The 27780-nt window shown below is 45.2% G+C and overlaps 1 protein-coding gene across 6 annotated transcripts in view; it reads right to left on the reverse strand.

Annotated features, from left to right (window-relative positions):
- The window catches only part of kank1a (KN motif and ankyrin repeat domains 1a), a 42667-nt gene that overhangs the window by 9495 nt on the left and 5392 nt on the right, over positions 1-27780 (reverse strand). For 2 of the 6 annotated variants that reach the window (XM_079270505.1, XM_079270502.1), the window contains exons 2-3: positions 10220-10349; positions 302-2920 (exon numbers count right to left, since the gene is read on the reverse strand). In XM_079270505.1, the coding sequence (XP_079126631.1) occupies positions 302-2920; positions 10220-10256 (2656 nt within the window). In that variant the 5' untranslated portion in view covers positions 10257-10349. Of the gene's footprint in view, positions 1-301; positions 2921-10219; positions 10350-12833; positions 12881-13485; positions 13526-27548; positions 27595-27780 lie in introns of those variants that run through there. The other 4 variants (XM_079270504.1, XM_079270506.1, XM_079270503.1 and 1 more) reach the window with 4 other exon arrangements.

Raw genomic sequence — 27780 nt, forward strand, 5'->3', positions numbered from 1 at the left:
AAACAGAATGATCTTTAAGAGTCTCAGCTTACTGTACACCTTCAAAGTTTGATTGTAACTAGAAGAGAAAAAAGAAATGTCATCAAACTCTCTCTCTCAATGCTCCCTCAGGCATTAAATACTTGCAAAATAGCAGTCAAGCTTGCAGATACTGTGTGTGTGTGTGTGTGTGTGTGCCTTTCAGTTATCTGCCCTTGAAACTATGCTTTGATTGCCTGCCACAACATTCAGCCAGTTATCACAAGAACAGTTTGTTTCTGCACCACGTGGCACCATTAGCATCCTCAGCAAAACCTCTCACCTTGGTCTGCGTTCACGGAGTCCGACTGCAGCTTCAGGATGTCCTCGGCGCTTCCGTACTTCACGACTGAGTTCATGGACGAGAGCGTGCTGACCAGCTGACTGTTGATGGATCCGAACTGGGACTGGGGCTGACCGAAAGCGTCCGCGAGCTCGCTGTAGTTCTCCGCCAGCAGCATCTGTTGCTCCTGCAGCAGCTTCTGGACCCTCTCGATGTAGTGGTCCAGTCCGGCGGCCCCCTGGGCCTGAGCTGGCAGTGGTGCCTCCTCGGCCTCTTTGCTGCTGCTGCTTGTGACACATTCAGCTGGCTGGGAGGAGCCGCACGCTATGTTCCTGGTTTTTAATCCAACCAAGAAGTTCTCCTGGATGCTAACTGGTCCCACCCCACATTCTTTGGTTTTAGTAGAGCTCGATTTGCCAAGGAATGACTCCACGTCTGTGATGGTTCCAACAGCGATGGAACGCATCTTTGCCGTCGAGTGCACGTCTTTGATGAGTCCTTCCCCGGCGGCGACCGTCCTCGTTTCGGTCACGGCCGTGTTGGTGTGTTTGTCACAAGTGATCAGCCCCATATCAGTGAAAGAGTCGGTCAGCACGGACGTCCTCGTGTTGGTGGATTTGCTCGCTACCTCCGTCTCGGTGTTGGTCTGCCGAGTTGCCGACTCGGGAGCAGCCATGACACCGGAGTCCACTTTGCTGACGTAATCTGGGTCGGTTCCTTGAGACAGCAGCGTCTTGATGGGACCGACGATCACATCCACTGAACAATCTCCGCAGCCGACTGATCTCGACTGTTTGCTCAGCTCCGTCATGGGTTTGCAGAGAGCCAGGCTGTCTACCGATTCCTCCGTGTTAACTCCAACCTCGCAAGCATTCAGCTCCGTGCCCACCAGCTGGTCGCACGTCTCCACCAGTCTCCCTACACACTGGTCGTTTACCTCCCGGCGCTCGTGCACCACCCACCGGTCCATCGGGACCTCTGGGCCTGTGGCAACACTCTGCACGCTGGGTTGACAGGACACTCCGACAGTATGGCTTTGTAGGGTTTTAGCTGCGTTTGCATGGCCGGATTCCAGATTCTCACCCACTCCCACGCTGCGCATCTGGACTTTGGCCTCCACGCAGGCGTTGTACATCTCAGGCCTCGCCATCAGACCTTTGTCCACTTTTTTCTTGTTCGACCCACCGGCCGCTTGCAGCTCCAGCTTAAGCTTTCCCATCTCTATTTGGTGCGTGCTTTCTTTCAGCTGCACCTCCAAGCGGTAGATCTTCTCCTTCAGTGCCTCGATGGTCTGCTGCTGGAGCTCGATCTCCCTCTCGGCTTCACTGGTCATGCCCAGCATGGCCTCGGTCACGCCAACCGCCGTGCTGCGCATTTCCTGCGGCTCCGTCGATACTCCAGCATCCCGGAAACAATGTCCATTCGTCCTCTGATTGACAGGAAGGCTGTTCATGTTTTCGTCGGTAACTATGCCAATGGACTTTTGGTGGGCCTGGTTTTGCTTCTGAGGCCGAGTTTCAGTCACATTATTGTCCAGGGTCGTCTGCTCCAGAGCTTGGACCTCAGCGGCCAGACATCTGAACTCCTCCAGCCGCTGAGCGTTCTGTTCCTGGACTTCGGGCTCCATGATGTGCAGCTCCGTTTCCTTTGGGATGGGGCCCGGGTTCTCCATTTGGTCGGCGCTGCCTACACTGTAGGAGCGCTTGCGAAAGCCACCAGGACCTTGATTTTTGGACTGAGCAGCCAATTGTCTTTTCTCTTCCTGAAGAACAGCAATCTTAACCTGTAAGATAGGAATGGTTTTCACCTGCCCCTCGAGCTCTTTCAGCTTCTTGAGGGCCACGACCATCTGCTCCCGGATTTGTTGGAGGTGCAACGGGCTGACGTTCGTGACAGGCGTGGCCATGCCGGAGCTCATGGGGCTGTGGCGGATGGAGCTGCCCATGGATGGCGGGTAGAAGAGGTTGTACTCCCCATTGGGGAGGTGACCGTTGATGGGGAGAGGGTGATGGGAGGTGGGAGAGATCTGGCTAGGGGCCATGGAGCCCGAGTAAGAGGACAGCGAGCTGCTGGAGCCCATGCCGCCGAAGCTGGCGAGACGGCGGCGGGGCATCAGCGGCTCGCTGTGCGGTTGCATGAGCAGGCGCTCCTGTTCGAGGCGAAGACGCGTCTCCATGAGGGTCCTCTCCACCTGGGGGTTGTGACGAGGGGCAAACCTTGGCGAAGGAGGCGGCAGCAGCAGCTTCTGCTCCGTGATGCTCAAGTAAGATTGTTGCAGGGGGGCTTCACAGGTAGCTCTGGAGAGGGAGGGGGTCAGCGGAGCAGCGACCTGGGGCCTGGCGTTGAAGAAGACTGGGGACTGCTTGCCGTCGCTGTTGGAGGAGGACAGGGAGTCTGTGGAGGTCCATTCAGCCAGAGGGTTGCCCCGAGGCGCCGCCACGGGTTTGGCCACTTTGGGCTTCCTCTGGATACTCAGCTTCTTAATGGTGTTGCCCCTCTCAATGTCGTCGACATACTTGAGGAAGTCCAGGTCTAGCTGATAACCATAGGGAGTTTCAACATAGTAGGGAACCACAGAGTCCTTCTCGTCCTCTGTGCTTGGGCATCTTCGTCCTCTTTCTGAAACAGAGACCACAAGAAGATAAAGTTAGTTAAGAGTTCCGATTTTTGTGTTTCTGTAAAGAGCGTGCTACACAATAATCTACAGTTACATTTGTAGACCTGCAGAGAGTAAAAGGTAACTCTTAAAGAAACCATCACAAGAATTATTGCCCTGAAGCAGCTCGCGTGTCGGGCAAACGGTTTCCTCGGTCGCTGACAATCGCCATAATTTGAAAGTGCGAGTACAAACACGTCTCAGGTTTCTCACATGTCTGCTGGAAAAGCGTGAGTGATAATCATTTTGGCAAGGGGTGGTTCAGGTCAGCCCAAAACTATGTGACGTGCAACTATGTGGAGAAAAACACCAAATGTTAAGAGGCGTAGTAAACTTCTGAATAAAAACAAATGTTGGTTTACTTGCATAATTTAGCCTGATGAGGTTGTGGGGTTAGGGTTCGGGTAGATAAACAGAACGTTGTTTACAAAGCTCAGATAAGAGACGAGCCAAAGGGGTCAGAAAAACAGACAATGCCAATATGTTAAAGTCCAAAATCCATCCGCCACGTCAACATTTGAGCTTTTACAGACACACACGAGGCATAAACTATCACGTTCTGAGCACAACGTTTAAAGACAACAACAAATTAAACTACACTGAATGTCCTGAGTTCATACACTTTGTATAGAACAGTCAGAGCTGCTTAAAGTCCAAACTGCACACTCCCCCGTCAGAGCGAGTCGATAGAGCCACTCAGCTTTCCAGGCCAGTCGGCGACTCCACTACATTCACTCTCCGTTGGCTAAAAGCAGCGTCTTGTTCTTGGTATGCCTGGAACTCTCAGCGACTAAAGCAAACACAGGCTGGAAATAAACAGCCCGGCTCTTCCCCGCCAGCTCCGGCTAACGTCTTCTCCCCGTCAATCCTTTCCATTCAGACACAAACAGAAGGAGGGAATTACAAGGCTTAAAGGCCGCTGCTAAAAGCCACCTCGTTGTTCAAGCTGCACTCACCTCAGACCGGCAGCATTTTACTTTTCCTTCTTCTTCACCGCGTCTCTCTGCTGGACAGGATTTAACTGCAGACCTGAGCCACAGAACTGCTGTTTCTTCTCACTCTTTCTCAATCCTCTCGCCATAGAGGAGGGGGGGGGGGGGGGGGCATAAAATGTTCCACTATTGGTGTAAACTGAAGCACAGCACCGCATCACTATTGGCCAGCTGCCTCCTCCAATCCCGCGAGGCTCTGAGCCCAGAGCTTCCCTTCCCAAATAAGAGTCCTGTTATTGGGTTGGAGGGGAGGTGAACTCATGACAATGACGGCCTGTTGTTGAGACGGATCACTCGGCTACTGTACATGTCAAGCATTTATACTTTGCACAGCAAACTTTCCCCAAGTAACAGCTCTACTTTTATACACTTATATAAAAACACATGATAACAAATCAAACATTTAGGAAGCTGGAACAAACGTTTATTGATTTTTTTCTTGATAAATGACCAACAACAATCTGTTTTTCTTTGTCAAATTTGATGGTAAATTGAAATTTTGGGAGGATTTTAGACAGTTTGTTGGACAAAATAAGCCGAAGACTTCCCATTGGGGCTTTTGGAACTCATGATGGCCGTGTATCACTATTTTATAGGATAAAAAAAAAAACTGACCAACTAAATAATCTGCCGAAATAACAGTTAGTTGCAGCCCCTAAACCAGATATGTTACTAATTAAAAGCTAACGCAAACGTTTACATCTATTCATGCCGATTTGTCCTTTAGGAACATTTTCTGGAAAGTTTAAGAGCATCTTAACCTTAAAACAGAACCCGCTTTGTGTTTCCTCCTGCACAGACCTGAAATAAGCACATCCCGTTTCTTTTGACTGGTACAAATAATCCGTGAGGCAGCAGCACAGTCACGGTCTTGTGCCGTCTGGTCCAGCCATGTATCTCTCGCTCTCACACACACACACACACACACACACACGTGACAGGCGGCCCTCTGGTACCACCGAGACCCCGGACAGCTGAGCGATGACCTCATGAACACGGGACAACTGAAGGGTCGCGCTGCAGTGACGGGGCCGAGAGCCCGGGCCGGGAGTCGCCTCCCGTTATCAGCAGCCGTTACGTTGTCCAGTACACAGAGATTAATGAAACAACTACGACGTTATTATCAAATGTGACATCTTTACAACTTCTCCTAGTCGTCGTCTAGAATCATCCCCGCCGGAAAAACTGTTTGCAAAACCAGCGAATTACACATTATTGGGAGACGAAGTTTTCCCCAAATTGAGCTCCACCAGCACGAGTAAGCACTGCTAGTATTTAAGGAATTATAAAAATAAAAAAGGGACCTCCATCTAACTTCCCTCTGCATTTAGTCAGTTCATCTTTTAATAGCACAGTAATAACATAATACACAGGATACTGAAATGGGCCATTCTACATGAGTACTTTGGCTTTCAGTATATTTTGACACCAATTTTACTGAAGTAACATTTTGAATGCAGGAGATTTACTTGCAACAGTATTTCTACACGGTAGTATTGCTACAGTTACATAAAAAAGGTATAATATGCAACAAACTGGTACGAAACGAATGCCTCTCAATCATGACTTATGATCATTACAAGGATGTGGTGGTGTCCGTATCTGCAGAGAACCTGCTTGTATTTCCTCTTTTCTTATTATTTTACCGTGTTTGAGACTTTTCTGGGCGTCAGAAAAGATCATTGGGATCCCACACGGGGTTAAAACCGCCGGCCAATAAGCAGAGTGCAGCCTGTTGTCGTTCCCGGGTCAAACACCACCGCTGTGTCACGCACAGACACGACACAGCTGGATGACGCGTGTCTTGAGCTGCATTCATTCAAAATTCAGAACTTTTGTGAGGAGATGTGGATGTTTTTTTTTTATTCGTGTTTTAGAACGTAAACGAAAATATCTTTTTATTCTTCCGATTCACGGCTTTGTTCTCATTAACGCCGGCCCCTCTCTTCATTTACATAATCGTGATTTATCACAGAACACCACCAAACATCTGTTTTCTAGCGTCTCCAATGTGAGAATTTTTAGCTTTTTCTAAGTTTTGTACAGCTGTGAAATAAAGTATATTTTGTTTTGGACCGTTGGTCGGACAAAACTGAAAATGTAAAGATGACTTTGAACATTTTATAGACTAAAACAATAGTTAGTTGCTGAGCTCGTTTGTTTTCCTCAGTGTTTTTGAAAACACGAGTTTATCCAACAACGAATCACTGAACTAAACATTTTGCACGTCGTCAACAACCTAAAACAGCATCCAGAGCTTGTCACACGCCCGGCTTCACGTCTCTCAGCTGGGACATTAAAATACTTCAGCCCAATTATCCAACATCATCTGCGCATTCATTCTGCGGCAGCTCGCATGTTTCCAGCAGCTACTTCTCACACGTGTTGCAACGGATTCCCAGGCCAGAGCCTCCAACTGAAACCAGGTGCCGACTGAACACAGTTGCTCTTTTGAAATTAAAGTCAAATACGTTGATATCCGAAAGAAGAAGCCCTCGGTCCCGATTATTCACACTTTGTGACACCAGCACATGTTTGACATTTCAAAGGACATGTGCTCCGTGTAAAACCTCTTTAAATATACATGCAAGCTTTGGGGCGTCTCATGACTCGTCTTTATTGAGAAATAAAGACATCTTTGTTGCTTTTCTGAATATATTTTTTCCACTCGTTAATCTAAACCCTTTCTGTGACTCCTTTTCAGTAACTTTAAACCCATGCACTCTCTCTCTCTCTTTGTGCGTTTGCTCTTAAAATACTGTGCTGAAGGCCAAATTTGGGCCTTGATGTTAAAATCTGTGAGGCAAAACAAACAACCAGGGCTTGGCTTATTTTGCACTGGCTCCGTAAAAAGTCTAATTTTAGACACACTGCCCTCAGAGGCAGAATAAATGAGGCGACTGGTCTCAACGTGTCTGCAAGTTTGTTATCGAATCAGAAATCGCAATATGTGCATCACATTACAGGCTTCTTTATGCTGCAAAACATGCAGCTTGTTATGCGCGTATAAAGGTGACGTTACATACACATTAATGGATTGGTCATCCGATTGCATTCACCCGTCAACAATAGTAAAAGTGTGAAGTTTAGTCAGGATCATAAACGTTTGTTTGCCCCAGAACCCATTTTCTGCAATAATCCAAAATCCAGTTGAAAACTCACGACGCCAACAACAAAAATGCGTCACGCCTGCAGCACTCTAAAGTCAAGACAACAAACGAAATCGGCAGATATTTATGTACAAAGACGTTACACAGGTCTTATACACACACAGCTGCAGAGTGGAACAGGACGTGTAGTGGTTACACTCTGTGCTTTACACGGAGTGAGAGCAAAGTGTGATGCAAGTGCCCGGGTGGAGGGGTCTCTGGTGGCCCCACACACACACACACACCAGGGCCCTTTCTCATACAACCAGGCTGGTATTTCCTGGCTCTGCCTGCGAGCTCTACACGCCTAATTACTCACAAGAAAAAGTAGAGCCAGCATTTAATCAACGCCTCATAGTGCAGCAGCTCAACACCAGGAACAGGAAACGGCGCTAAAAAGACAACGAGTACATTAAAGCTGCACATTCCTGCCCTTTTTTAAAAAGGCATTCAGGACAGACTGAGCGGAGCAGAGCCGCCCACTGTGACCCATTAGCTTCTTGTAGAAAGTCACAGGGCCGAGCCAGACTCCGCTGCCAAATTCAACAACTTAACTCGGTACGTGATGACGCAGACCGGAGGAAATGTTTGGGCTTCCTCTGCAAACATCGAGGCAGCTTGAAGAGCTTTGCCCACATCGGTCTTTTCTCACAGATGGTCAAGCAAAACAATCAGACATGACGCGCTGGTTTCTTTCTCGTGAACCCGTTTCTACCTTTTTTATTTAAAAAATGGAAACAAAAATGCAAAAAATGTGTAATATCGTAACAAACAACAATTTTTACCCTTTTTTTTGTACGGATTAAAAAACGAGACATTCCGTGTCGTTGAGCGACCTTTAAGGCTGCTGGTAGGTGGGTTTTGTTAGCTTAGAACAGAGTCAGGCTAGCCGTTTACCCATGTTTCCATACTTTATGCTAAGCTACGCTAACTTGCTGCATCAGTCAACAATCTACACAAGACCCTGATCTTTCCCGTTCTCCAGTTGCATGGTAAACAAATCAGCACCCTCAGAAAATTAAAATAGCTCCTTTTTTGTGTCGTCATTTTCAATCGAGGAACAAAGTGGTTCCGTGCACAATGGACGGTCTTACTGCCTCAGTACATTGCATCTCTTGCAGCGTGACCACTGTACTGTACATGCATTGACTGTTGACTCTGAATGAATATACTGTTCAGCCCGACTGGCTCACTAAAGCTACAGTCACACTTAAACCAGTTCTACATCTATTCATCAAACAAACTATTGACCCTTTTAGTTTACAAAGACGCAGAGCGCCGCCCCGTCGGCACACGATGATACGCTAACAGCACTTACATAAACACAAGGAGGAACGTGACTGACGGGGCAGAGAAGGAAAACAGCACCACGGGGTTGTTCCAAGCGGCAGCTGGGTAACAGAAACAAAACCACTGTCGAGGGTTTGAATGAGCAGCGGGGGGGCTGGAGGCATTCAGGTCAGACCAGAGCCTTGATGGTCTGCTGTGAGCCACGACTCAGCATCTGCAGGGTTTTTATTTCAGACGACTTCACGGAGGAAGAGGCTGCAGTGCAATAAAGTTCTTTTTTGAGGATGGGTTTTGTTAAAAATGTCAGAATTATAAAAAGGATGTTAGCGTAAGAGAGCCTCCCTCCCAAAAAGGGATACTGCACTTCCCATAATGCAGCAGGTGACCACATTGGTATGTTGACTGCAGACAACACTGCAGAGAAGCTATTTTTACAGTTTGCAGGGGGGTGGGTTAGCAGTGTTAGCATAGCATTCCTCAGCATTTTTCACATTCTGTAACAAAAATGGACAATAAAACACCCTTTGCTGGGTTCGTAGCCTTTGAAGTGAATCGACACATCTACCTACTTAATTAACAGATAACTCTCAGAGTGGAATCTCAACGGTGGTGGCAGACAGACGCTGACAGCATCTGTCTGCATGCTGTGCATTCCTGGAAGGATTTGGGAAGTAAGAAGCTTCACTCTCTCCCGTTAGTGTAGACAGGAATGCGAGTCGTCTGCAGGTGTGTGCGTGTGTGGAGCTGACAGCGTTTATTTCACACTGAAGCGTGCAAATCTTCTCTGCATGTTGCGCCGCGTGAACGCACAACCTCAGCGTGTTTCAGCAGCAAAAGAGCTGCAGCAATAACTTAGAGGAGTCAACATGTTTTGGTTGAACTTTGACGTCCCTGCAAGTATGCGAGAGGTCCGTGAAGAGATTATGTGAACAAATACATACAGCACAAATAATAAAATAAATGCTTTTTCTGCTGATTTAATTAACTTCAATGAACTGAATCAGACTGGTATTCATTAAAATTAACACTGAAAGAACAAGAACCTTTGTTTAATAGACTTAATGTAGACTGATGCATCATATAACGCGTTTTGTTTTACAAAATTATATTTTCCAAATCAACAATACAAAATAAAGTTGTAATTAAAGCAAACATTTAATGAGGTTTCATTTGTTTATTCCTGGTTTTACTTGCTAAAGAGAGAATTGCTGTTTCTACAGTTTAAAGCTATAGTCTATCATGTATGCAAAACCAATGTGTAAAACTTAATAAGTTAATTTCAACCATATCACTTAGTCTCATTCATTCCGATGCACCGAAGCTTTAAATGCCATACATTACATATGTACTGATCACTTCCACTGATGTAAACATATTTTAATGGCTAAAAAGCTCCTCACTGACTTGAGGTAAAAAACAAAACATGCTATTTCATGCTAGAATGGAAAGCCTTCACTTGTGTGTGGCGTTGAGACAGACAGATGTGATGCAGGAGCTCACCGGTTAAATAGAATGGCCTGAAGCACCCCTGGAACTGGACACCATCTACATTTAGCCCTTTGTGTCCTCATCCAGCTCCGTTATATTTTAGTAAGGATGAGCACATGTTCATGAGGCAGCGAGGGATCGTTGGACATGTCGGCGTTTATTATTAACTAACAGTCTGCTACAATAGGACCGGGATGATTCAGTGCGACACACAAAAGGTACCAAACGTAATTTAACATGATAAACAGAACATGTTAGAGTATCTCCAATACATGCACAATCAAAAACCAAAGCCAATAGAACATCGTATGATAGATAATAGTGAACTGAAGGGTTGGTTTACCTGAGCCATTGCCATTCACGTGCATGGTTTGAGCCATGGCTGCAGCCGCGTGCTCCTAGTCCCACAACAAGACCTACTGCGGTCATGCAACTGCCATGCATCAAGTCCAGGTTACCATGCAGCCTGCAGACTGAGACAGAACACAAAAGGAGGCATTTTACTCACACATGAGGTTAGTCGTAGAGAGTCAAACGCAGACAGGTCAAACATGAAAACACCAGAAAAAGCTTCAAACATCTCTGAACAAAAGGTCCCGTCAGCCCAAACACGAGATAAACCGCTTCAATGGGAAATATCTCAGCCAGGAATAAACATTTCCCTCCGATAGGATAGGTCGCTAGATGACGAACACGCACGGTTGATAAAATGGGCGTAAAGAACATACAAAATATACTTCTTGAAAATGATTTTATTTCGCCGATGGCCATCATTATAACAGCAGACATAATAACACGTTAATATTAGTTCATAAGACTTGATGTTACGCATTTGGATAAAATGAGCTGGAAATGATCAGCAAAAATCCAATATCGTGCTCCGAAAAAATAAAATCAGTTTTATTTATGGTTCAATGAAAATGAAGTAATTGACTTGTTGACAGTACATTACGGTCGCGTCAGTGGAAGCAGATCCCTAACTTAAGTAAAAGTACTAATGTATATATAAGCTTAAAGTAAATTTACTTTAAGTATTAAAAGTAAGCATTTTAATGTTGTAGCTGCTCAAGGTGGAGCTACTTTAAACACTTAATAGAGTTCTGTAGTGTAGCCCAGAGGTTCCCAACCTGAGGCATCGGGCCCCTCCTAAGGGCCGTGAGATGATTAATGGGAATGAAAAACAAAAAGGTCTGATGCACAAATCTGAAAACCATGTGAGGAGTTTGAGGGGAAACGTCTCTTTTGGTGGAACTGCTGCTACTACTAGAGAGTTTATTAAGCCTAAAGGTTGGAAACCTCTAATTTAATCTTCAAACAATGCGTGTTAAGATACGTAATTGGTAATTAAAGCGGTTAAATAAATGTGGTAAGGTACCTCAAAACTGTACTTATCACTGAACTCTGCAGAGGTGGAATATTGCCGTCTACATGAACCCTTCTGTCTGTGAAAGCTGAAGCCCACTTAAAGCGGTCGGCGGCGCTGACCTCGGCTTTTTTCACAGGTGCGTTTGCGTCTGACATTTATGAGCAGAGAGGTGCAGTGTGCTCTGGCCTGCTCATCATCAATGGACGCATTATGAGCAGAGACAAAAGAGCTGTTCTCCGTCATGAAGAAACGCCATGGGCCACAGAGAGGCCTGGTCTGTTCAAGGAGCATCTGGAGGAGTAACGCTTGGCTCAGAGAGACCCAGACCTCTTTGAGACCCTCCGTGTAGGACTACTGACCTCGGACCACCTGACCTGTTGATCACTAGCTCCTAGAAGTGGGCTCCATGCCTCCTAGAGGTTTCTTTAAGAAATAAGACAAACGTGTATTTCACTACTGGTGATATCTGCAGCTCACTTGCATTTAATGAGTTTGCCAATGTTTGTAAAACAGGACCTCTGCGATTTATTCAGTGACGAATCAGCACAAGCTGGAAAAACATCATACATCTTCAAAATAAAATCCTACAACAGGAAGGTGAGTTTACAAAACCTGTAGAACCCCCAGTAAGGTCACTCTGCAGGCGAGCAGCAGCAGCACATCTTTGTTTACAGTACGCAGCAATTTAATGCAGCGCGGCGACGTCATCGCGCCGCTGTGTCTAAATCCAAACTGTCCGTCAACCCGAGGAACGACTATAGATGTGATACGGAGAAGAAAGAGATACTCTGAGCATACCGGGCTGTTCCAGCGTCCAAATAGACTGAAATCTATTTCGTCTGCAGCCCCCCCCCCCTCCCTCAGAGCTATTACTTTACATTTACGAGGAACGACAGCGAGGGAATAAGTTAGCCTCTAGAAACTTCTGATTAGCATTTCACACGACAACATTAGGAGACAAATCTGCCTACAAAAGGGTACAAAACCAGGAAGATGATGCTCCTCCTGAGGAAAAGCACCAAATGCCTTTGAAAGGTGTTCTATAGGACAGGTGGAAGAGGTGGAAGTCGATGGACCAATCACGTTCAATACAGTTCATGGGAAATATCACTTTTCTTTTGAAAAGCACTGACATTAACAACAAAAACTAAATATTTTAGGAAGAATCTTCAAAGAGTCACAGGATTCCTCCATTGGGTTGAAAAGCACCTTGATGTTGCAGCAAAAGATTAGGAGCCACATTACCGACATGTAACGCACACTGAAGCCTCGCCGGAGGCTCTGAACTCACGACACCTCTCACAATGATAAGTGTGCAGAGAGACGAACATGACGAACTGGAATCATGCTTCTCCAGTTATCTCCTGTTGGTAGGCGGGTTTGTAACGGCGACGAAAAGATGCTTAAAAGGTACTACAAACAGGAATCAAAGACACGACGTGCACGTTCACATCTCAACAGATATCTCACACTGGCCCTGTGTTGATGTGCGTGTATAGTGTGTGCATATAAAGCGAGCAAGTCAACCCGAAATACAAGCCGCTGTGTTCCAGCTTCATGCAAAATCGTTCTGAACAACCATTAGACTGACCAAACATCTCCCAAGCGTCCCGTTCCATGGGCTGCAAGAAAGCAAACCTGAAGGAAGGAGCAGGACATCCTCATATATACGATGCAAGCAGAGGAAATACAAAGAAGAAGCTGCGTGTCATCATTACAGCATTAGTTAGTCTGCTGGCACATGAAACCTTATTCTTCTTTACATTTGGGCTTTTGATCTTGGTAATAATATTGTACGTTTTGTATTTATGGTCATTACCGTGTCTCTTGTAAATCTGTATTTAATCTGCATGTCTGACTGTGCAGGATTTAACCTGCAGCATCCAGAACACATGAACACCTTGTTTTCAACACAAACATACAATTCTGAAAGCTCAAGGCCCGTTTTAAACTCCTGCATGAGACATTGAAGTCTTTTCATTTCAAGTGAATCCACAGTTTTACTGAGATATTACGCAAGAACACCAGCATGTTGTGAATTACGAGTTAAAATGCGAATTGCTCAATATGTTGATCTTTAACTGAATGCCATGTTGCTGCGTAGCAGAATAGAAAGAAGGTCACAGACGCTTTTCTCTGTTATTATTGAAGAAAAGAAGAAAAACATCAGCATAACTGCTGATTCTAAACCTTTACACCACCAGCAATGCGGTCACTTGTATTCTAACAGTCATGCCTCTTACCTGTATCTCTCATTCTAACGTCCTCTCACAGCTCACAGGTAGCAAACACTGACCGAGTCCCCGTAAACGAGTCTAAACCCGGCCGCCCTCTGAGGAGGGGGGGGATAAGTTTCACCGCTAAGATTAGACGACTTCCTCAGATGACAGCCAACCGATCCGTGTCCCATAAGAGGGAGCAGGACTTTAGGCTGCTCGGGGCGGAACCGACCCCTCCGCTGGGCCTCCAGGTGACGAGCACGGGCGAGCTAATGCGGTTCAGAACCTGCCGTCTCTCTCTCGGCCTCGCGGGGACCTTCAACTCAACGTGGTTGAGGACCAGCGAGTGAGGCGGACCACGGAAATCCGCCAATTTTCAACCTCATCTTTACTTATCGAAGATAAGTTTACAGTGAGAGTTGCTAACTTACCAAGGCTCGACTGGTATGTTTTATTTAGTTTCTATCCAGTTTGAATGAAGTGTGTTTAATGAGTTGACGAGGCTTTGAGCCCATCTCAGTCTGGTGCGAGAGAGAGAAACTTAAATTCAGAAGCACACATTATTCGGTTTAGTTGTAAGAATATTTGATTCATTTAGTTTATTGTGTTTGTTTAGCAATCGTAGCAAAATTGCAGCTCAGGCGCAATGCATCCTGGTACATGTAGGCACAGCAGGAGAGCTGAGCTTTCTCTATATAGCAGAGACTGAGAAATTATTCTTATTATACATAAACCCACCTATCACGTGACTCAATTAGGTGTAACATTTCCAAAATAATGTAGCAAAGGCGACGAGGGAAAACACAAAATTAAAGTGTTCTCATCTTCATCATATCAGCTGATCAAATGCTATACCTGCTGCTAAACTGCATTTAGATCATTTTCTCACAAGTGACTGAACTTTGTTGCTTTCATCTATAAGAACCGTGCGGTGGAGTGAAACTAAAAAGTCAAGAAAAGAAAGCAAACAGATAAAAGAAAATGATCTGTCCCTAAGGCCTTAAACATCTACAAGTTGATAAGATATATAAGAAAATATATAAAACACTCACCATGATCCGTGTTTCACTGAACAGACAAACTGATTTAAAAGGATCCCGATGTGATCCGAGTACGACTCACAAGTGTAAAGAACACAAACAGCGGCAACGCCGACAAACCAGAACAACTCGTTTTGTTCCTCAGCTGTTGCATAAATATGACAAGAGCTGCAGGTGCATGCCAACTGACGTGCAGTCACTCAGGTCAGGTTCCTCTTCACTGGGAGAGGTGTGTGTGTGTGTGTGTGTGTGTGTGTTCAAAAGGAAGCCGATTAAATGATCTACTGTGATTTGAGGGATTCAGGAAAGAAAAAACAACCACAGCTGCAAACTAACCAGCCGTCAAACAGAGTCAAACATCATCATTCAGAGAAAAACCGACCAGTTAGTGGCACATGGCTTGCAGGTTGGGAACCAATCACTTGACTAAACAATCGATTGAATAATAAAGAAAACAATCATCTGATGAATTGATGGTTGCAGCTCTATACTGAAGGAAAGTGTGTGACTGAACGGAGACGGAAAATTAAGTAATCTAGCAAATCAAGAAAATAAACACTTTACTAGTCTCTACAATTATATAATTGGTGAACACTCATTTTGAATCCGGTGAATTACTCCCCCCCCCCCCCCCCCCCCCCCCCAATACCTGCCTTCATTGAAGTCATCTCAAACTTCAGCTTTAAAACAACATGATGGCAAATTAGGACAAAGTTCAAAGCTGCATTAGAAGTAAGCGACACGAGTTTAAGGTTGCCACTTGTTTGGGATATGAACCTAAAAAGAGAAGTGGAACTCTGGAAGTTGCTGAAGTTCATTAATGTTTCGTAAAAACGTCAATCAATCAGCGCCGTTATTGTGAAACGGGCCTGAATGCCACGCAGTGCGTCTAGACCCGTTCGTGCGCCATATAAAGGACCAATTACAGTCTTGCCAGGATGCGGTGCGACAGTTCACTTTTTCCACTGTGAAAACAACACAGCGCTCGGGTTCTGTAACTTGTGCGTCAACAGTACACATCTTAAGAGAGAGCCGTAAAGGTTCACAAACCCGCTGTGCTGAATATTCAACAGGCTGGTTTTTCCTCTAATAAAAAGCAGAGGCAACCGGTTTAATGGAGGGGAAAAAGCCTCCGGAGGAAACTGGGATATTTTTTGTTCAGAGCTTCAGAGAACGGGCATGAAATCACGAACTGCGTGTGCAGCAGAGTGTGAAGCATTTTATCTTCCTGTGGAATAGACATGTGTGCCCAGGTGGTTTCTCTAAAGGAGCATCTCCGTAAGAATAGAAGACGACTGAAGTCACCAGATAAAATACTGTACATTTGTGTGCGTGTCGGCGTAATTGAAGGCCGAGCGGAGGCTACTTGTCGTCTCAGCTCTGCGTCTGGCCCTCGTTAAGAAATGCCTTTGAAGCTTTTGCAGCAGAACGAACGGCCGGACGCCTGAGCGCTGCCGTCCGCCACCGATCGGCAGCGCTGTAGCCGCAGCGTTGACCCCCAGCGCTGACCCCCAGCTTGTGCTGTCCGAACCGTTCGCTTCCCCTCTGATGTCCTACGTGAGCCTGCTGAGTTCAGCCGGCCTCAAAGCCTTTCAATTATCCCAGCAAGGAACTTACAGGAATGAGAAAGGAAAAAAAAAAGTCGGCTGAAGGGATTTTTTTGTCTTCCTTTTCTTTACTGTCCGGAGAACAAAGTCACAAAGTCAGAGGAGGAGAAGAAAACACTTCCAAGTGGATAAAAAGTAAAGACGTCCCATCAAAACAGAGCTTCATCTAAAATCTTCTACTCTAGGGAGACAAAGAGGATCCCCCATGGACATTATGCAACAAGACAAAGCCTCTAAAGTCATGCTAGCAGCTCTGTGAGGATGTACTTCGGCACAGCGGAGCTTTAAAGTAAATGCTAATGTCACCATGCTAACGTTAAGCACGTATAATGTTTAGCTTAGTAACATGCTAATAGTTGTTGAACAGCAGTGAGCACAAAGTACAGCTGAGGCTCATGGGAATGCCAATACTGTTGCAGGTATTTGGCCACGTTTTGGTGCTAGAAGTAAAGATACGGTAGCACCAGGGTTCTTACAATTCATCCTCTGGGGAACATGAACATCTGCACCAAATATCATGTCAATCCATCCGATAGTTGAGACTTTTCACTCAAAACTACACGTCAAGCTCCCCAATGGTGGTGGAGGAAAAGACAGCGGGTCACCGAAGTCAGTAAGAGTCATCCTCTGGGGACCATGAATGTCTGCACAAAACTCCACAACAAATCAAATATTTGTCGACGTTGGGAACATCACCAGCCTGACCGAGGCTAGTTACCATGCAGGTTATAAATAGAGATTTGCGCTTTCCCAAAACCTTCTCCGGAAAGTAACTCGACTCTTAATACTGCAGTTAACAGAAATGTGCATAAACAACCGAAAGCATTCATCCCAGACAAGACCTGAATCTGCAGTAACGGAAACATTCACACCAAAAGTACATCTTGCACTTTTCATAATGTTGAAAAACAAATCACTGTACCTTTACGAACAGGTTCACTGAGCCGGTCTCAGGCCGAAACTTTAAATAACTGATGAACAACCAGCGCTCCAAAAGAACCAACAGCACAGTCGTCCATGAAGTTAGCGGGTGAGTCAACCGTCTGTCGGTCATGTTGCTGTAATCATACATAGAGTTATTCCTGGTGCTATCACGTTCCACTCTTCTATTCTTCCTCTGGTGCAGCCGCAGTGCACGAGGATAAACGCAGCATTGGAGAACGACCAGCTCAATTATGGAAATAATACACACACACACGCCAGTCATTATCGTCATTCCTCTGCCTGACCATTTGTACCCTCATTGCATCTTTCAGAGGGCTTGTACAGTTCATATCCAGGAAAAAAGAACGCTTGAAAATTATTCTTTGTCGTTTGAACATCGAAACAAACTTCTAAATCAGAGTATCAGAGGATAAAATAACTTCTGAGACGAGGATTCAAAATTACAGAGCAACATTTAGGACCATCTGTCAGAGGAATGCAGCGATCTCCCAATCCAGCTGAGTCGACAAACCTACAGCATGTTGAAATCATATTGAAAAATTCAAGTGCACAGGCAGTACTAGTGTGAACTTAAGACATAAAAAGACAACAGCACTAACGTCTCTCTCCGAAGTACTGCGGTGAGCAAAAAACACCACATTTACTCAGAAAAACTCATCAAGTTTTAACTTACTGCCGTAATAGAACCCCTCATCAATTAATATCAAATGCAAAACAAAAGAGCTGATGTGCAGCTTTAACAGGACTCCCTCTCCATCTTTAAACAACTGAAACTAAGACTTCAAAAAAGGACTTTTGGAAGAGTAACTTTTTTTCGGGAATCTTCGTGCATATTCTTTAAAGTCGTAGTTATGCTCACCCTGAAGTGATTAATCCTGCTGGACGACATCTTCTGGCTCTACAGCACTGCGCTCCACCTCAGATCTATAACTGAGATTTACGACTTCTGGCGCCATCTTTAAAGGAGCCAATCAGCTGCTTCTGGGCAACTTTTCTCACACCCGGTTCTCGGCCAAGTTCCAACCAGTTTCTCATCTTTTATTGGGTCAATTATGATTTATCGCTCAGCTCGTTTCAGGTAATAACAATGAATTGCAAAAGAACAAAACAGGCGCAATGCATCTGTGCTAGTAATCGTTTTTTGGATCAGAAGGATCATTCTCAGCCAAACCAGCTGAAACTGAATCGTTAACTGTAGTATGTAATTTAGAACGGGTTGCATACTGCTTTGTTCATTGAGGTAGTGATCAATCAAAGGGCTGTTTTTAGTTTTTGTCACTCACTGCTCCTCAAATACTCGACTATAAAGAGGAACGGATAAGTTTCCCCTTTACTCCAGAGACTGGGAGGTACATCATTAATCAGCCTATTCAGCGTGAAGTTGCCCTGAGCAGCGGTTCAGGACTCTCAACCTCTAAAAACGCAGTAACTCCTCTCTTCACAACACTGCCCCCTGGAGGAAACACACGGATCTGATCCTGAGAGCATGCGGCTCTGTGGATAAACACATCTAGTAACTGCAAAAATGCTCCAATGCATCTTAAAAGTCTGTGTCCGGCTGTGAAGATGTTCTTATTTCATCGATTAATCCGTTTGGTCAATAAAATGCAGACACAGAGCCCAGGATGACGTCGTCAAAACGCTTCTTTTATCCAACAAAAAAGGTCTAAAATCCAGAAATAATCCATTTAAAATAATCAGCAATAAATTCTGATATGTGAGAAACTGGTTTGGCATTTTAAAGCAATAAAGAAGCTCAAATTTCCTACATTTTCCATTTCACCGTCCTTAACATGGGTCTGAAAATGAAGTCTGCCTGTTGAATGTTTTCCATCCTCCTCTCCATGAGTTACTTGTTCAGTCCTGTTCGGACCACTTTAAAGCTTCCACCGTTTCCCTCTCTTTATCTCCCCCCCCACACCCACATGACCTCCACTGTCCGGCCTGCACCTGACCAAGGACAGGCTGGAGCCTGGTGGGTGTTTGTTCAGCTCTTGAGTGGAGTCACTAAGGCGGCGGAGGGGAGCCGTGGGCCGGTGAAAAACACCACCCACCCACCGGCCCCATGCAGGAGGAGACCCTCCCCCCTCAGTGGGGCACCACGAGTCTCTGCAGGGTCACCGTTTGTCCTCCTGTTTGACTTCATGCGCCATCACTATTCCTACACCGTCTCGACCGCACGGGAAAAACGGCATAATCTTAATTTAAAAGAAGAAACTGGCTATTTTGGCCAATAATAAAGATTCTGCCACTTGTTCTTATTTGTATCTCCATCTAAAAACACAACTTTGCTTTAAACGAAGTCCCCAGATTCATCTCCGTCCCCGGTGAGAGACCGTCGCTGCCAAAAGCGTTCACTTCTGTTGTCCGCTCTCTCAAAGGGAGGCATTGTGGGAGAAATTCCCCGTTTTAAGTGCTCCATGTTTGCTTTTGTGCCGAGTGAGCCCACTCGGCTGACCTTTTGGAGACGGACCAGCGGTGCGTTTCTCCTCCGACGGCCGCCAGACAATGAACAAGCCAATTAAACTGATGACCGCATGAAGGAGGGGAAGGAGGCTCCGCCACCAAACTTACAACGAACTGAAGCTAAAGCCACAAAAAACACTGACGAACATGTTCATTTAAAAAAAAAAAAAGAAAAGAAGCGGATAATCCATCTCTAAATTTGAACCCCAAGCATTTTTTGGGGCGTTGCGAGAACTCAAACAACTCGTCTGTGCAACAGTTCCTATGCCAGGCATCCTATAAAAGAAACGCAAGTTGAATTTCTTTTATAAAAATTGTTAAACAATGGAATCTATACATCCAACATTTTACAAGTGTCCCCAAGTGTTACCAAAAACATGCTTCATTTATTGAACCATTTCAATTTGGGACATTTAGAACAACATTTTGATGAAATATCACAAAGTTAAGCTTCTATTTCGTTGCTTTTTTAAACAGAAGCGTTTCACACATGATGTGTTCAAGGACCGTCGGAAAGATGAAAATCTAACGATTATGTTCATGTGTATGTATTTACAGCTCGTCTCCAATAAATGTGTAGTTATGACGACTGTCCAAAGAACACATTCAAGTGTTTTTGGGTTGGGAGGGTTAAATATACTCTGTGTTGGTCGATGACAGCACTGATTGACAGCTCCATGTCTGGAACACCAGCAGCCGGATGGTCAAACACAAATATGTCAGGAATGTTCTTAGAGCCGGACAAACCTCGTCTGTCGCGATTAGACAGTTTGTTTTGTTCGGCCCGTCATAAACACTCGGCCAGATTATGCTGTTAATGAGTCACGGGCCTCCTGCCAAACTAAGGTGGTGCTGGGAGAGTAACACTGACGTATAGAGACCCATCATGATCAAGCGCTGCGTAGACGCGATGGAGGCCTTATAAACGGAGGACGCAGTCTTTCGCAGCCAGTTGTCACGCGAGCACGCCACCGGATATCCTGCCACTGATTGTGTGTCAGCATTTAATTACTCCAAATCTATCTTTTTTGGCAAAGATTTGAAAGAAACAGAGATAGAGTTCAGGGCCGCAGTAACTTTGGCAACAGGACCGACCACACACACACACACACACACACACACACACACACACACACACACACACACACACACACACACACACACACACACACACACACACACACACACACACACACACACACACACACACACACACACACACACACACACACCTAGTTAGTCTTCACTCTTTTCTCCAGGTCAACTACAGTATATCTGTAAGCAAATGTGCCGCTCTACTGTGGATCAGAGCAGCAATATTACAAGAGGAAGTGCGATTCATACGTGATCCTCACCTCCATGCCTCTTTAAAGCCATTTTGTTTTTACGTCACAATAAAAAGACCAATCTCCCACAAGGAGTGACCATCACGTTAATGTGTCTCTGGAGATATCTTTCTAAATCAATCAGCGCTCCCACCAGAGCCAGCGTTCCCTCTCTCGGGGCTGCAGGCCCAGCTGGTCCACGGTCCAGGGAACAAAAAACACCACACCTGCCAGCCTCAGAGGGGGGGGGGGGGGGGGGGGGGGGGGGGGGGGCTTTGAACCACATGACGAGCAGGAAGCAGCTTCCAAAAGATAAATATCTTTTTCCCCCGCATTTCATCCAGATCATTCGACGGCCTCTGAGAGCGGTTGGTCCAATCAATTGATTAAAATCTCATGAATGTCATCAATAGGACGCGAGCAGAAGGCAGCAGCTGACTGTGGGACCAACAGGTGACCGACGCTTTTACGTGTGTTACAGATTCAAACAAAGCACATCAACACCGATCCGAACGCCCAATTAGAGCAGATAGACATGATTAAAAGGAAAGAGGTTCAACATGGTGTCGGTTCTGACTTTCCACTTGTTCATTCCCATGAAAAATACGTCAACAAAATGAAAAGTGCAACTCTTGCCATCCAGGAACATAAAACACACAATAGAGCGCCGTCCTCCTGGTGCGACTGGCTCTTCATCCTGTAGTTATGATGCAATTATTATATTTGCTGCCGTCTGTTATCGAGGGTGTTCTGTACGCCTCAGGAGAAACGCACCAGATTTAAGACGAAGTGAAATATAGTCACGTCCATCTGTTGAGTTGAGCCCCCCCGCCCCGACGCTGCCCTGTCTTTTGTGGCCTGCTCTCAGCCGGCCTCGTTGTTTATCAATGGTGAGGTCAGGACCGCGCTGCTTAATGTGGTGCCATCAGATTAACTGGCCTCAACGTGCTTCATCATCAGGCACGCTAATCTGAGGGACGCGTCGTCGGGACGCCCGTGATGAAAAAGCAAACTGCAGCGATTAAGAGTTCGTTTGGCCTCGAGGGCAGAAGAAAAAAGGGTCGCATCCATAAAAAGGTCACGCCAACGAATTTAACCAACGAACTCAGTGGAAAGAAAAGAGGCCAAATGAGGTGACGGTGGCACCGAAACGCTCAATTTACTCATTAATTCACTATTTTCCCTCTCTAGAAAGCTTTTCAATGACATTAAGCACTTCCAGAGGCAGCCCCCCGAAAGAGACGGACTGAAGCTTGTGAAGAGAAAAGAAAGGAGACGAGAGGAAGGAAAGGAGGGAGGGAGGGAGGGAGGACTAATCCCATTAGGATTGTTCCACCGAGAGAAGGGGAGATAAAGGGGTGTGTGTGTGTGTGTGTGTCTTCTTCTCTCCCTGCTCGCATCCTCATTGACAGCGCTCAAAGCTGTCCACACGCCAATTTGTTCCCCAAATTTGAAAGTCTAATTTATTCCCACGGGGGGGGGGGGGGGGGGGGGGGGGACGCAACGAGGAAGAACGAGAGAGAGCGAGAGGAGCTGGTGACACGCACAACTTCAGCCACAACAAAGTCTCATTATCTGCATTTGGTACAAATATTTAAGATCAATCACAAATATTACATGTGAATACCACGATTCTAGTGATGCAACACTTGATAAATAGAAAACAATCTGTATAAAAGTCTGAAATTAGCAACAAAATTACTTAATTCTGGCGACAGAATACAAATACGACCAGCAGCCTTGGTTACTTGGCCGTTTTGGGATATTTCAGGCTGCTGTACGTTTCAAGAAGGGAACAACACCGAGCAGCAGCACAGATGGATAAACACTGCATCGCCTCACACTCAACCCTCAGAGAGGTGAGACAACCTGACGGACACTTCAGGCAGTTTGTCCAAAGGACGACAACAACAGAACTCCTTTCTTCATCCGGTCGACGTGGTTAAAAACAGCAAATGGCAGCAGAGCTACGGCAGGTGAGGACGTTTCACACGTACCAGATGTGTGTTTACACACTTTATATAACGACGACATGTTGAAAGCAGTCGGGCCGGAACTAAGAAACGCCCACAGGCCGGAGCGAACTCTCATTTTACAGTTAAAAAAAAGTCTAAAATATGTTTGTTATTTGAGGTGAGAAGTAGGCAACACAGCAACAGAATATTGATCGTGTTTGACAGTTTGATCGGAGGCCACCAGCCGTGATTGACAGATGCGTTAGAGACTCCTCGGCTCTGATTGGTTGTTTTCGGGCGCGGTGGAATCCTGCGCTTGGAGAAGTTGAAGGTTTATTTAATATCTTTGGTTTTAAACTGTTGGTGGGACAAAAACTAAACATTTGAAGAAGTCATCTTGTGTTCTGGGAAGTTGAAACTGACTTTTTTTTAAGCTTAAATAAATTAATTGGAGGATTCAACAAGAAGGAAAACTATTAGAGCGACATTTAGTAAAAGAATAACTTTGGTTTCCAGTTTCTCAGATATCTTCAGGTTTTGGACACAATCCGAGAAGATAATCTGAATATTAATCAATTGCAATAATAAACTTTAGTTGCAGCCTTTAATATAAGAATTCATAAAATCTTTTGTAGATTGTGTTTCTCATGAAAATTAATCTACAAAAATTACAACTTCAGTTGCAACAACGCGCATACATACACACACACCTTGTGTACAAATCTCACTGAAGTATTTCAGTCTTCAGTTCCCGGAGGAAGCTGCATGAACTGTGGGACTAGCGGAGGACTTCCGTGTCATCCTTTTCATTATCTTGGTCTCAGCTCGCGGTCACGGGGTCACAGGCTACGAAAACAGTAGCATGCCTTCATACGTATAATGCAACGCATTGTATTGTGTTGGCAAGGGGTGAGAGAGAGAGAGGGAGGGGGGGGGGGGGGAGGTCTTCCCAGTGGGAGTCATCCTGGTGGACAATAGCAGTAACATTCCTCTGGAAACACTGTGGCATTATGGCTGCCGGGAGGATCCCCACTTCCACCAACACTAAGGGATTAACTCCCAGGGGATTCGGGGAATTTTCACTGTCACCTTTGGGAATGATTCGGGGGGGGGGGGGGGGGGTGCAGTCAAAATAATTCAGCATCACTTCTATCGCTTATAACTTTTTGTATTTTAATCTTATTTTAGACATTTTTATCTTCTTTTTGACGATTAGCTGAATCCAGTCATTTTCCCATTGGGCATTTATTTTGTGAAGTGAAAACTTAAGTATCAGATCAAAGTTATATTTGCTTTAGTAGCCAGCGGGACCACAAATCACTGCAGTAATGGAAGAGGTTTATGGACCTGCACGGAAAATGACTGTATACAAAACACGCTGTGTGAATGATGCGCTCGGGTGGAAACAAAGGTCGATTAGTTTAGTCTCGTAACTTACATCAGTGGAGGTTCCATCATACTGAGAGCAGTCAGGAGGATTTAAGCGATACAAAGTCTATTTTTAGGTTAATTACATGATTTGTTGGACGTAAAAGTGCATCTCATGTATGAAAATGCAACAGCTGCTCCTCATCGGTCAGTTAAATTCTTTTTCACAATCTCTGGAGACTCGGTCAGTAAAGAGTAATAATACAACAGTTTGATGTAATGAGTAGTATTATGGCTTACATCTTTGAGAGTCTGGCGGTAAAAGATGGACAACAAGCAACCGCAACTTCCCTGGTTTGAGTCTGAAACTATTTTAACTTGGTACCATGTTTACATATCCAGAATATTGTCCAATATTCTGCAATTTAAGCTGCGAATGCAAACATGCTGCCCATCTGTCAACGAAACCTCATTTGACAGTAAATTATATCAATCAATATCCAGGTGTTTCGTCAAAAATATTGTGACGTACATTTTATTTTCTCCACATCATCCGGTGGGAAAGTACAAATTCTACTTTATTTGTAAAATATTTTAGTAATAAAGTAAAACTCTTAATCACCTTGATGAGTCTACACCTCTGCTATGAATTCTAACGTCACTGTCCGGCTCTAATAAACAGACAAACCGCCCAGAAGGCGCTGTCCATGAACAAATATTGACTCGAGAGGTGACCCGGGCTCTGCTGTTATTTCAGCGATGTCGGTGGGGGGGGGGGGGGGGGGGGGGGGGGGGGGGGGGGGCAGATGGGGGGGGGCTTTGGTGGCAGATGTCACCGAATATGCAAAACAGCGAGACGAGAGGGGAAGGGACGAGGAGCTGCGTCAACAATGAACAATAGATAATAAAATACAGTCCAACGTAGTTTATTGTATCTGGAAACATAACTGTTTAAAATGTTCTCTAAATATGAGCTCATTGGAAAAGTGATCCTCGTCTCCTCTGCAACTCCAAAATATTGAATTCATTAATTAATTATGCAGTTTTAATTTCCAGACCAGTCAGGCGGAGACACCGCCACACACCATGCATGTGTCCTAGTACCTCATCTGACATCCTAATGCTACCTTGTTTCCTAACAACTCAAACGTTAAACTCAGCGGAGTTATTAAAAACAGGAAGCGCCGTCTCTACTTCGAATAAACAGGCCGACTTTCACGAGCCCGTTCATTAAACTGGTACGTGATGCAACGTGTGCTCGTGACTGCAGGGATAACTAGAGCAAACGGTTTGTATTGGGGCGGCTGTTTAACTGAGACATGTAGAATAAACTAAGTGCAATTAAGCTTCCATTTGGTTGCTTTTTCTGCCAAACGACAGTTGAAATCCTGACAATAATGATGTTTTTACAGCCTGTGGCTGTGATAAACGCTGCATTTTTGGAGATTGTTTAAAGAAAACATGTTATCAATCCCGGGTTTAACGTGCATTTCCCTGTTAAATAACCAATTACCTGTAAAACAGAAAACCCTGGACTAATACCTGGAGAAAGCAGCTAAAACGTGTTGTGATCGAGCTAAAGAGTCCCACGCTATTGATGGAAAACTGTTAAGAGCGCATCCAGATTAACCCCTCGTCTCGGTCTGACAGACGCTCGTCCTTCGATCAGACGCGGCGACCTCGTGCTCTACACTCACCAGGAACACGAGGATCGGCCAGTAAACCTGCGGACAGCGTCGCCATGGAAAACTGAAACCCGAGCGAGGGAGCGGGGGCCCCATTGTCAAGACGACTTCACCGCCGCACGGAGGATGATTAAAACGTCACAGCACCGTGGACATCCTCCAGTCCACCAACAGCAGCAAGAAGTTAAAGTAATCACACGGAAAGTATAAAACAGCAAACCGTTACACATTCACTCACTCATCTGTGTGCCGATTACAGAACACACAAGTGTTCTCACTGTAATTAATGTTGAAATGCGGCCTTCTGTATGTTAAAAAACGCTCCCCATGTGGTGCGCTGCCTTCATGGGCACAGAAGCTTTAACCGCAGCAGATAAGATCAACGGCGTCGCCGGGGAGCCAATCTCCACCGTAAACAAAGCCCCGCCGACCGCAACAGGAAGTCATTTACTGCCGCAGTTTAACAGTTTACTGAGAAACGCCCGACCTTCTTCTTCTTCTTTCGGGAAGATGTTTATGTACCGAATCACAAGGCATGTGGCCACAGACGGGTTTTATGAAAGACCTGCAACTCTGAGAAACGGCTTAAAAAGAGTGTCTTCTTCACCTGACTGGAGGACTGGTCACATGACCAGTGGAAAGATATTTAAAAGTCTGTCTCATGTCGCAATATAAAGACTTGTTAAAACAGCTTAAAGTGTGTAACATGATGCATTTCACGGTGAACGGATGAAAGAAAGAAATTACGACCGCCTGTGTTGAAACCGCTTTAAAGAACTCCAACTAATTACTTCCACAAAGACGTAGACTCTCCTCCCCAGGCGTCAGCTTGCAATGACAGTAAATCTGATCGATTTGACTGAAAAAACAAAGAGTGTAATCTGTATTTGCAGTATTAATAGTTCATGTAATAAAAGATTGATATGTGCCAATACAACCGCGTAAATATCGGGACACAATGCTGAATCGATCTTTTCCCAACTTCTAGTCGATTTACTTCTTGTGAGATGAACAGGTCACTGGACGCATCTTAGGTCTGACTCACCTTTAGTTTGCTTCAGTTGGTCCGGACTAAGGACCTACAGGTGTAAACATGAAGTCATACCGACTGGTGCCAACGAAATAATCGAATGAGAGATTAATTTTTAGTCCATGTTGCAGTTCAACCAGACTTTATGAATTATAACGAGCAGGTAGAAACAAGAGGCATCTTGTGGTTTATAATTCTCAGCCACAACTTGTTAATTCGTATAAATTGGAGCCTCAACCGGCCTGGAGGTAAGAACGGTTGGATGTCTACTGGGAATGTGTAGATAAGCAGCTGTAGACACAACAAACACCTCTCAACCCCCAAAACCCAAAGCAGACCCTCGAACCAGTTCACCCAAAACACAAGTTTGGACTTATTCCATTTAACAAAACTAGTATAGCGAGTAAAAGTCTGCAGAAAAAGACACGCATGTTCATAATCTTAGGAATAAAAGCCTCTCTCCTGTGTTCCCTGGAGGTTTATCTTCTGCACGGCGGTAAGAGTACAATGCTGCGTTACAGATTACGCAAATTATAAAAGAAAAGATATTAATTTGACCCGCCGACACTGGTAAATGTGCAGCTCTCTCACAATAAAGACATCTGCAGAAAACAATGCAACAGTTGTATCAGCAACTGTGGACTTAAAATCATAACTGGCACTCACCTTCCTCGCGTCTTAAAATGTCTCAAAGTTATCGTGCGGGTGCATTTCAACACGGGACAGCTCCCAGTACAACCGGAGAGCGAGCAATGAGGGATTAACACGGAGACGTCACCCGACGCCGTCTCACATGGCGGAGGACGAGCCAATCACGACGCGGCCGCTCGGACACCAAACACACACACACAGTAAGCTGACAATAGCAGGAAGAGAGGGAGGCTGTAACATGAGCAGC

The sequence above is a fragment of the Melanostigma gelatinosum genome, assembly GCF_949748355.1.
Source record: "Melanostigma gelatinosum genome assembly, chromosome: 6".
Classification (NCBI taxonomy): Eukaryota; Metazoa; Chordata; class Actinopteri; order Perciformes; family Zoarcidae; genus Melanostigma; species Melanostigma gelatinosum.